Below are 11,358 nucleotides of genomic sequence, written 5' to 3'. Positions count from 1 at the left end.
CTCCCAGTTGCACCAGTAAGGAGGTGGTGCTGCTGTTGTCCACCCCCTTTCCCCCTCCCCCACAGTGAGGAGTTGCCCCACTGTGCCCCACGGCACAGTTTTGCCCATTGCTTTGGGTTAAGCTGCCATAACTCCCCATTCCCCCCCATTATGGTAGGTCCTACACAAACAAAAAGGGGAAAGACCCCCTCTTCTCCCCCCCCCCCTTACAGTAGGACCTACACAAAAAGGGGACGGACCCCTCTCCCCCTTCCCCCCCCCCCCTCCCCCAGGGACAGAAACAGCACAGAGTTCTGTAGAGATCGATAAATATTTATATAAATATTTGGGGCTGTACAAGTGGTGGTGTGGGGGGGGGGGAGGGGGGTGTCTGTGTGTGTGTGCGGAGGGGTGGGGGGTGCAAGTCACAGGCCGGGGGGGGCTGTGGGCCGGGGGGGTCCCTCTGCGCTGCCCGAGTGGTCCAATTCTGCGCTGTCGCAGTCAGAGTCCTCCGAGACCTGGGGGGGAAGGATGGGGGTCCCTCAGAGCCCCCCCCCCCCCCCCCCCAAGGCATCCCCCACCCCACAGCTGCAAATGGGGGCTTTGGGGGAACCCGATTCCCCCCATCTGAGCTGCTCCTGGGGTCCCTCACCCCGTGGGATTTTACCCTGGGGAGGGGGGAGTTCCTGGGCCCCCCCATGCAGTGATGCTTTACCCGGAGAGGCCTCTGCCTGTGGTATGCAGACCCCCCCCCCCCATAACATCTCCTTCTGGGAGATCCCATCCCTGTGGGGACCCCTCCCCATAACCACCCATTGTTTTGGAGCCCCCTCCCCCTATTTTCCCATCCTTTTAGGGATCCCTCCCCATTTCCACACATCCTTTTTGGGGCCCCTCTCCCTCATATCCACTCATTTATGGCGACCCCTCCTCATATCCACCCACCTCAGTGGGGACCCCTCCCCACATCCACCCCATAACCACCCCTGGGCGGAGGGGGGGGGGGGGGGGATACGGACCCCCTCCCACCTCACATCGCCCATTCCCAGAGGACCCCTCCCACCCGTCGGGTCAAACCCACGGCTGGGGTGGGTGGGTTGGGGGTCACATCACCTTGGGGCTGACCCCCCCGTGCCGACGACCCTCGGGGGGGGCGGCGTCCAGGGGGATCTCGGAGCCCTGCGACAGTAAGTCCTCGGAGCGGTCGTCGGGGCGCTCGTCGGTGTTGGTGCTGCCCACGTCGGGGGTGGCGCTGTGGGAGGGTTCGCTCGTGTGCCCCTCATCCCCATCGCCGTCCCCGTCCCCATCCGAGAAGTTCTCCGAGCTGAAGGTCGACAGCGACTGCCGTTTGGTCATACCCGGGGGCCACCTGGGGGGGGGGGGGAAGAGAGGAGATGGATGGCGGACCCCCCCCCCAACGCCCCAGCATCCATCGCGGGCATCGCAGCACACAAAGCCCCCAACAACTCATTCTGGGGCGGTCTGAATACTCACAGACCCCCCCCCAGGACCCCCCCCCCGCACCCACCTCTGCCGCAGCGGCAGTTCCACTTCGCTGTCCACTTCTCCCTCCTCCTCCTCCGACGACACCCCCCGCTTCTGGGGGCACAGAGGGGGAAACCGGGGGTCCCATGGCTGCTCCCAGGGGTCCTATTCTCCCCCACCCCCCCCCTCAGACCCCCAGAAGGGTCATCCCTCCCCCCTCTCCCCCCCCCCCCCCCCAGCCACTCACCTGTCCCCGCGTCACAGCTGCGCGGTACAGCATTGCTGCGGGGGTCAGATGCTGCCCGGCCCCCCCTCGCCCCCCCCGGGCAGCACCACTGTCCCTCTCGCTGTCCCCGGCTGTGGGGGGCTGCGCTGGGGGGCTCCCCTGGGTGCCCACCGCCCCCCCGGACCCCACATTGGGCTCTGCCGCCGGGGGGACCCCCGCAGCCTCCAAAGTGCCCCCCAGGAGGTCGGGGCCAGCGGTGGACGAGGGGGGTCCGGGCAGCCCTCGGGGGGGTCCGGCTTCGGGGCCGGGTTCTCCACAGCCCCCCCGGGACCCCCCTTTGCGGTGTCGTCCTTTGGCCCTGCGGCTGCGTCCTGGAGAGGGGGGGCCTTTGGGGCAGCCCGGGAGGGCCACCTGCGCCATGGCTGCGTCCAGTTTGGGGAGCAGCACCTCCGGCTTCAGGATGTCGGGGCTGCGGGGGGACACGGGGACATGGAGACCCCCAACTCCAGCGAGCAGGGGGAGAGCCCGGGGGCCGCGGCCCCAAATAGCCCCACACCAATGGGGACACCCCCAGAGAGCCCACCGCAGGGACCCAGAAGGACCAAGGGAACCCCGCCCCCCAAAGGACTCCAGCCATGAAGACCCCCCCCACACACAAACGTGTCCCGTCTCCCCGGGGACCCCCCCACATCCCCAAAACATCCCCCCAGTGATGGGCATTGCAATGAGAACCCCCCCCCCCAAGGGACCCCAATGCCCTCAGGTCCCACACACCCATCTCCCCGCAGTGAGGGACACCCCAAAAAGCCCCCCATTCAAAACCTGGGACACCTCACACACGACGCCCTCCAAAGCCCCCCGCCCTAAAAAACCCGGACCCCCTCCCCCCATCCCAGGACCCCCACGCACCGCTTGCTGTGGGGTGAGAGCTTTTGGGGGACGTTGCGCTTCTTGATGAGGGTCTCCACGGCGTTCCCATGCAGCAGCCCCCGCGGCGCCCGCGGTTTGAAGAGCCCGGGGTAGCGCTTCTCCAGCGCCTGCTCCCGTCTGGATGGGGCCGCACCATAGGGCCGCACATGGGGGGCATTGGTAACCCCTTCCCCCCCCAAGGGGGTAAGCACGGGGTCGGGGTGGTGGTCATGGGGTGGGAAAGGGTTCGAGGTGAGGCAGAGGCGGTGGGATGAGGGTGGTGGTGGACGTGGGGTGGATGCGGGGTTGGCCATGATTGGGGCGGCCATATGGGTGGCGTAGGGGTGGCCACGGATATAAGAACGGCCGTTACCGTGGGATGGAAATGGGGCGGGCGTAGGGGTAGCCATGACCACAGCGGGGCCACGGGGTGCATATAGGGTTGGTGAAGGCCGTGGGGTGGCCGTGGGGTGGGCAGGGGGTGCCGACCCCACTCACCGGAGCAGCTCCTTCTCCTTCAGCTCCAACTGCAGCATGAGGGCGCTCAGCTCCATGTACAGATTGTTGGCGCGCTCCAATTTGCGCTCGTAGTGCTCCCGGATGTCCAACGCGTGCCTGGTTGGTGTGGGCACCCCATGGCACCCCGTGGCACCCCATGGCACCCCATGGCACCCCGTGGCACCCCGTGGCACCCCGTGGCGTCCACCCCATCGCACCCCATGGAACCCCACTGACGGCTCACGGCACTCTGTGCTGCCCCATCACCCCCCCATGGCCCCCATCTGCACCATCGTGGGCACCCAAAGGCTCCCCCGCGCCCCAACACCCTCCAAACCCCCCGACGCCCCCATCCCCATGTCCCTATTACTCCCCATTCCCCGTCGCCCCGTTCCCACATCCCCCCATCTCCCCTTCCACGTCCCCCCATCCCCCCATCCCCCCATCCCCATGTCCCCATTACTCCCCATTCCCAGTCGCCCCGTCCCCCCACCCCCCATCCCCATGTCCCCATGTCCCCATGACCCCCCGCCCCCCCCCCCGCACCGCAGCTCCTCGCGCCGCCGGTTGATGAGCTCCTCCTCCAGGCGGTGCAGACACGTCCCCTCCGATTTGATCTTCTCAAAGTGCAGCTTCACCTCCTCGCGCCACTCTGCCTGCAGCACCGGGCACTGGGATATACTGGGATATACTGGGATATACTGGGATGCACTGGGATGTGCTGGGCATGGATTCCCTGAGCATTGGGATGCACTGGGATGCGCTGGGATGTACTGGGATGCACTGGGATGCACTGGGATGTACTGGGCATGGATCCCCTGAGCACTGGGATGTACTGGGATGCATTGGGATATACTGGGATGCACTGGGATGTGCTGGGCATGGATCCCCTGAGCACTGGGATATACTGGGATGCATTGGGATATACTGGGATGCACTGGGATGTGCTGGGCATGGATCCCCTGAGCACTGGGATGCACTGGGATATACTGGGATGCACTGGGATGTGCTGGGCATGGATCCCCTGAGCACTGGGATGCACTGGGATATACTGGGATGCACTAGGATGTACTGGGATGCACTGGGCATGGATCCCCCGAGCACTGGGATGCACTGGGATACACTGGAATGTACTGGGATGCACTGGGACGTACTGCGCATGGCTTCCCCCAGCTGCAGGCACCACAGACCCCAGAACCGCCCCTGAGATGTGAAGTGTGGGGTCTGGGGGTCCCTGGGTGCCCCAGATGGTGTTGGGGGGGGGGGGGGCGCCCCCCGTGGCTCCTGGTGTCCCCATGGAGCGGGGTGTCCCCATGGGGCTGTGGGGCAGCTACCTGGGATTTGAAGTAGGTCTCCTGTGGGGTGGAGAGGACGTCGGCGGAGGCGATGTCGAGGTGCAGAAGGATCTGCCGGAAGGACGGCCGGTTCCGGGGTTTGCTGTTCCTGGGGGGGCAGTACGGAGCGGGGGGCTTTTTGGGACCACGGGGGGGGGAACGGCGCCCAACAGCACGGCGCACCCATGGGGATGTCCCACCGACAAAGGGACAGGCGGGGCGGGGGTCCCCGTGATGGGGTTCCCCACGTCGGGGTGACAGCGGGAGGTCTCTCACGGGGGTCCCTGGGGAGGGGGTCCACGGTGGGGTTCCCTGCGGTAGGATCCCCCCACCCAAAGGCACGGGCGCTCCCACGGGGTGCCACCATGTGGTGTACCCATGGGGCATCCCCACGGCACGTCCCCATAGTGCGTCCCCATGGGACGTCCCCACACTGCATCCCCCCTCTGTGCCCCCACACCCCACAGTGGGGTATCCCAGCTGTGTCCCCCCCCCGGCGCACTCACCAGCACTGCCGCAGCAGCACCTTGAAGCCGTCGGGGCAGCCGGAGGGGACGGGCAGGTGGAGGCTGTTGCTGCCCACCCCCCAGATGATGGCCGAGGAGTCCACGTCCTTGTAGGGGATCTCACCCGTCAGCAGCTCCCACAGCACCACCCCGAAGGACCTGGGCGCAGCGTCACCCATGGGCACCCCCCGTCCCCGTTGTCCCCTCCCCCCACCCCTGCCCAGGCCGCCCCCCGTCCCTCCTTAATGCCCCCCATCCCGGTCCCTGCAATGTCCCCCTCCATGTCCCCATCCCCATTCACCCGCAGTGTCCCCGGTGTCACCCCCCCGCGTTCCCCCCTCCCATTACCCCCGATAGTGCCACCGCGGCTCCCCGCTGTCCCCAAGGTCCCGCTGTCCCCATGCCCTCACCAGATGTCGACCTTCTCGGAGACGGGCTCGTTGCGGATGACCTCAGGAGCCATCCAGGCCACCGTGCCAGCAAAGGACATCTTGGTGCTCTTATCAATGAGCTCCTTGGAGGTGCCAAAGTCCGAGATCTTCACCACGTCGTCGTAGGTGATGAGCATGCTGGGGGGCAGCCACTCAGTGCCACGCCAGGGCACAGGGATGGCATCACCATGGGCACGTCCCATTGTGGACACGTCAGTGCCACGGACACCACACCACCATGGGCCGGCACCACCATGGGCACGGCATCACCATGGGCACCACACCACCATGGGCACGGCATCACCATGGGCACAGCACCACCATGGCCACGGCACCACCATGGGCACCATACCACCATGGGCACGGCATCGTCCTGGTCTTGCCACTGCCATGGGGTAGGGCACCATTATGGACATGGCACCAACACAGACATGGAACCACCGTGGGTACGTCAACGTCACGGATGTGGCACCACCATGGATGTGGCACCACCATGGATGTGGCACCACTGTGGACACATCGACATCACGGGCACAGCACCGCCACGGACACGTCAATGCCATGGACACTGGGGCACGGCACTGCTATGGCCACGTCACCGCCACGGACACACATCTGTACCTCCAGGCGCCACCAAAGCTTCGCCACCACCGCGACTGTGCCCCCGCCACGGCAGTGCCCCCACCCGCAGCACCCACCCCGCACGCAGGGCTGCCCGCCGAGCCCCCATCCCCGCTCACTTGGGCGACTTGAGGTCGCGGTGGATGATCTTGTGGAGGTGCAGGTAGTTCATGCCGCCGGCGATGCCCATGGACCAATCCACCAGGAGCGAAGGGGTGACCTTGCGCCCGGCACGCAGCACCTCGTAGAGCTGACCCTGGGCGCAGAACTCCATGATGATGCAGTAGCAGGGCGCCTGGGTGCACACACCCCTGCTGGCACAGGGCAGCGTCAGCGCGGCGCCCACTGCTGTTGTGGGGGCACCCGTTGTTGTGGGGGCACCTGGCTGCACCCGGTGCCTGTGGGTGCTGGGGTGCCATCCGGACTGGGGCACCCAATGGGGCCGGTGCACCCGCCTGCATCCCAGCACCCATCAGCGCCGGGCACCCATTTGTGTCCCCCCCCCCCTCCTTGTCCCCGGCGTGCCCCCCTCTGTGCCACACGCGGGAGCTGCCGGTGTCCCCGTGGCCGTGCCGTGTTGGTGCTCCCCATGCACACGCTGTGTCCGTGGCTGTGTCTGAGCCCACGCCGCGCCCCTGCTGCGCCCCATGAAGCCATACCCGTGGTGTGACCGTGCCGTGTCCACGTCCATGCCCACCATGCTCTCCATGCCCATGCCGCGTCCACGCTGTGTCCATGCCATGCCATGCCCCCATGCCGTGTCCACCTCCACGGTGCTCTCCATGCCCACGCTGTGTCCGTGCTGTGTCCATGCTCCATGCAGTGTCCGTGCTCCATGCCGTGCCCCTCATGCTGCACGCCCCACACCACGACCATACCCATGCTGTCCCCACACCCCACTCCCCCCCATACCCACGATGTCTCCCACCCCAAACCCGCGTCGCTGCCCCATTCCGCGTCCCTGCGCACAGCGTCTCCCACCCCATACCCACATCACACCCCACGCCATCTCCATGCCCGCACCGTCTCCCACCCATACCCACCTCCATGCCCCCCCCCCCCGCGCTGTGCAGCGCCCCCCACTCACTTGAAGGTGATGATGTTGGGGTGTTTCAGTTTGCGGAGGTGTTTTATGTCGGTCTCCTTCAGGTCCCGCACCTTTTTCACCGCCACCTCCTCGCCGTGGAAGCGGCCCAGGAAAACGGCCCCCTGCGCACCGCTGCCCACCCACTGCAGGTCCAGGATCTCCTCGAACGGCACCTCCCAGGGGTCTGCGGGCACCTCCACTGCTCCGCTGCGCCCCCGCCCACTGCGCTCCCCACAGCCCCACTGCATCCCTATTGCAGCCCCGCTGCATCCCTACTGCAACCCCAACCCCACTGCATCCCTATTGCAACCTCATTGCATCCCTATTGCAACCCCAACCCCACTGCACCCTTATTGCAACCCCACTGCATCCCTACTGCGACCTCATTGCATCCCTACTGCAACCCCAACCCCACTGCATCCCTACTGCAACCCCACTGCACCTTTATTGCAACCCCACTGCATCCCTATTGCAACCCCAACCCCACCGCATCCTTATCATTGAATCCTCCCAGCCCCATTGCATCCCCTGACCCCCCTCGCACCCCCATCCCCCCCCCGCCCCCCCATCCCGCAGCACCCCCAGCTCCTCACCCTCGGCCGGGTGTTTGTGCTCGGCGCTGTAGGCCTTCCCAATCATACTCCAGACAGGTTTGAGGCACCCGAAGAGCCCCTCCAGGAACCCCCCCGCCGCCTGGCACCGCAGATGGGCCCCCTCCGCCGCCAGCGGCCCCGCAGCGCCGGGTTCTGCAGCACGGGGGGGGCCGCGGCGGGGCCAGGCCTCGGGGGCGGCGGGGATGGGGGGGGGTCCTTCTCTCAGGGCGCACTGCGTCGGGGTCAGCTCCTGCTCCGGGGTCCCCTCCGAGGCCACCGCCAGCGACGGGGAGGGCGTCCGCGTCTCGTGCAGGCAGGCCATGGCCTGGGGAGGGGGGAGGGTGGGTGTGCACCCCCTTACGTTCACCTGCACAGCCCTGCAGGCATCCGCACCCCCCTGCACCCCCCTGCACCCCCCCGCTCCTCGCACCCACCTGCACCTTTGCACCCACGTGCACCCCTCTGCGCCCACCTGCACCCCATCCTTCGCACCTGCAGCCACGTGCACCCCTCTCCACCCCACCCTTTGCACCCGCACCCTCTTGCACACCCGTGCACCCCCCGTGGATGCGTGGGCAGCCCAGCGTGCACACCAGCACTGCTCACACCTGCGTGCAGCCTCACACGTCTGCACAACACTGCACACCTGCGTGCACCCCCTGCGTGCACCTCTGCGCTTGTGTGCAGCTCCAGCGCCCACGTGTGCACTGTGCGTGCACCCACACCCCCTTACACCCACGTGTGCACCCACCTGCACCACTGTGCAATTCCCTGTGCACACCCCCTGCACTCCACGTGCGACCCGTTGCATTCACCTGCATCCCTGCACCAGCGTGCATCTCCTGCACCAATGCACGCCCCGTGCATGCAGCGGCACCCGTCTGCACCCCCTTGCATGCGCCTGCACCCCTCTGCAGCCCTGCACGTGCAACCCTTGCACCAACGTGTGCAACCCCTTTGCACAACGCCTGCACCCCCACACCCGGGTGTGCATCCCCACACCTGCAGCGCACGCGCAGCCCCTCGCACACGTGCACGGGTGTGCACACTGTGCACAAGGGGGAAACTGAGGCAGGGCGGGCGGGGGGGGCTCAGCTCCGGTCGGGGTGGGGGGAGTGTTGGGAGGGCTCCGCCCCCCTAATTTGGGGGGGGGGGGGGGGTTGCTATAGCAACAGCGCTGCGAGGAGATGAGGTCATCCCTAAATTTAGGCGGGGGGGGGGGGTGTGAGTCACGGGGGGGCGGGGCTTCACCTCGGGGACCCCGGGATGGGGGGGGTCGGGGGGGGTCTGGGGGGCCCCTCCCCTCCAGGTGCCGCCCCGCCCCCCCTCCCCGTGGGGCCATCGCGTCACGCGGTGACGTCATCGCGGCGCGGGGAGAGGGAGGAGATGCCCCCCCCCCCCCCCCCGGGGGTCCCCGCACGAGGGAAACTGAGGCAGAGCCGAGCGTGGGGGCGGGGGGCTCTGTCGCGACATACGATAGCGCCAGGCCCGTGTCGCGATAGAGCGGAGATGGAGGGGGGAAGGGGGAGAAGGAGCGCCCCCGCGCTGCCCCTGGCGGTGCGGTATATCGCGACAGAGCGCCTTATCGCGACACGGCGGATGGAAGGAGCGCGGAGGGGCCGTGGGGGCACACGCGCGTGCACGCGGCCGCACGGCCCCGTGGGGGTGCACCGTGGTGCAGGGGTGCACGCGCGTGTGCAAAGCGGGGGGAGGTGTGGTGCATCCCCCCCCCCCCTCCCCCCCGACAAGCGGTTCCCACGCGCGGTGCACGCGCACCGGGGGGGGGGGGGGGGGGGGGGGGCGCGCATCCCACGCGTGCACGAGGAGGGATGGGGGGGGCGGCAGCAGCGCCCACGCGTGTGCAATGTGGGGAGGGTGGGGGGTCACGCGCGTGTGCAAAGGCCCCGCGGCCCCCCACCCCCACCCCCATCCCGGTACCGGCCCGGCCCGGTGCCCCCCCCGCCCCCGTCGCGGTGCTGTGAGTACCTCGGGGTGCGCGGCCCCGCGGGCCGCTGCGCGCTCCCGACGCCGCCGGTGCCGCTCTCCGTTATCCGCGGCGCCGTTCCCGTTATTCCCGGCGATGCTCCGCGGCCGTTCCCGTTATTCCCGGTGCCGTTTCCGCTGCCGCCCCCGGAGCGCTGCGGTCGGGGCCGGGCCGGGCCGGGGCGGTGCGGGCGGGGTCGGTACCGGACCCGGTGCCGCGGTCGGGGGAGAAGCGGCTCCGAACGGCCCCGCCCGGCGCTCGGCCCCGCCCCAGCCCCGCCCCGGGACCCGGGAGCACCGGAACCGGCACCGGGACCCCCCCCGCTCCCCGTCCTCCGGTGACACCCCCGGCCCGGGATCCCCCCGAGCGGCACCGGGACCCCCCACGAAACCGGGACCGGGGGGAACCGGGACCCCCCCCCCACCGAAACTCCTAATGGGGGCACCGGGACCATTTCCCCCCCCCCCCCCCCCAAGAAAAAAGATCTGTACCGGGAGAACCGGGAGCGCCATCAATACTGGCACCGGGACCCCCAGAACCGGGACTGGGGGCTCCGAGACGCCGCCCCCCCCATCCCCGGTACTGGACTCCCCCAGGCAGTATTTGGTGCCCCCAATGGTCCCCGGATGGGTACCGAGGGACCCCCCCAGACTGCAATGGAGGCCCCGGGACACCCCCCGGTAGCAGCACCGGGATCCCCCGGGTGGCTTTTGGTAGCCCCTTTCGGTACTGCGACCCCCGGGACCCCCCAAAACGGTACCAGAAGCCCCGGGACCCCCTTCACGCAGCAATGGGGGCACCGGGACCCCCTCAGCCCCCCGAGGGTCCCCTCCAACCGGCACTGGGACCCCCAAACTGCTACTGGGACCCCCCCTTGTGCTCCCCCCGTGCCCTTCGGGGGTCCCAATCCGATCCCAGTGCTCCCTATGGGTGTCCGTCTGTCCCCATCGCACCACATCTGACCCCGTCCATCCGTCCCCATCCGCTGAGCCCCACTGGTCTCTGTCCATCCGTCTGTCTGTCCCCGTCTGCTGTCTGTCCCCACTGTCCCACCCCAACGTCCCCATCCGGTGACCCCCCCCCCACCTCACCCCCCGTCCCCATTGTCCCCCATTTCCCCGTCCCCCCTTTCCTGTTGGTCTCTGTCCCCACTGTTCCCATGTCCCCCATTGTCCCCATCACCTCCCCATCTCCCCGTTCTCCTCCGTCTGTCCCACGTCTGTCTGTCCCCACGTCCCCCTTCTGTGTCCCCATTTCCTTCCCTGTCCCACCATACGTCCCCATTGTCCCCACTGTCCCCATTGGTCCCCAATGTCCCATTGTCCCCATGTCCCCCACTGCCTCAGTTCTCTCCGTCTCCCCCATCGCCCCCATCGCCCCCATTACATCCCATAGCTCTGTGTTGTCCTCCACGTCCCACTGCCCCCATTGTCCCATTGTCCCCCATTATCCCCACTGCCACTCACTGTCACTGTGTCCCCCCATTGCCCCCCATTTCCCCATCGCTCCCCACGTCCCCCCCCGTCCCCATATCCCACATTGTCCCCACCGCGTCCCCCTCCCCTCCCCCCCCCCCGGGAGAAATTGGGGCACAGCCCCTCCCCCCCCCCCCCCACGTGACCCCTCCGTGGCGGCCCCGCCCCGCTCCCCTCCCATCGCCCCCCGTGCGGACTGCATTTCCCATCGTCCCCCGCGCGCCGCCCCT

At 68.2% G+C, this 11,358-nt stretch overlaps 1 protein-coding gene across 2 annotated transcripts; it reads right to left on the bottom strand.

Moving 5' to 3' along the window:
• Positions 1 to 294: 294 nt before the first annotated feature.
• MAP3K12 (mitogen-activated protein kinase kinase kinase 12) lies at positions 295 to 9,902 on the bottom strand. 2 transcript variants are annotated; one of them, XM_040654843.2, is made up of 14 exons: positions 9,656 to 9,902; positions 7,670 to 7,994; positions 7,077 to 7,260; positions 6,109 to 6,300; positions 5,348 to 5,506; positions 4,938 to 5,096; positions 4,432 to 4,540; positions 3,644 to 3,753; positions 3,098 to 3,214; positions 2,600 to 2,737; positions 1,712 to 2,159; positions 1,508 to 1,578; positions 1,093 to 1,348; positions 295 to 497 (listed from the first exon to the last, which is right to left on the bottom strand). In XM_040654843.2, the coding sequence occupies exons 2-14, from the start codon at positions 7,989 to 7,991 to the stop codon at positions 405 to 407; spliced, it is 2,358 nt and encodes a 785-aa protein (XP_040510777.1). In that variant the 5' UTR covers positions 7,992 to 7,994; positions 9,656 to 9,902; the 3' UTR covers positions 295 to 404. The 2 variants fall into 2 exon arrangements, with proteins under 2 accessions (XP_040510777.1, XP_040510778.1); XM_040654844.1 differs by lacking the exons at positions 7,670 to 7,994; positions 9,656 to 9,902 and adding an exon at positions 6,649 to 6,841 and having other exon boundaries at positions 352 to 497; positions 7,077 to 7,270.
• Positions 9,903 to 11,358: the final 1,456 nt, after the last annotated feature.

Source organism: Gallus gallus, chromosome 34 (assembly GCF_016699485.2).
Source record: "Gallus gallus isolate bGalGal1 chromosome 34, bGalGal1.mat.broiler.GRCg7b, whole genome shotgun sequence".
Taxonomy (NCBI): domain Eukaryota; kingdom Metazoa; phylum Chordata; class Aves; order Galliformes; family Phasianidae; genus Gallus; species Gallus gallus.
Note: the sequence above shows the minus strand (reverse complement) of the source record. Positions and strands in the feature narration are given on the sequence as shown.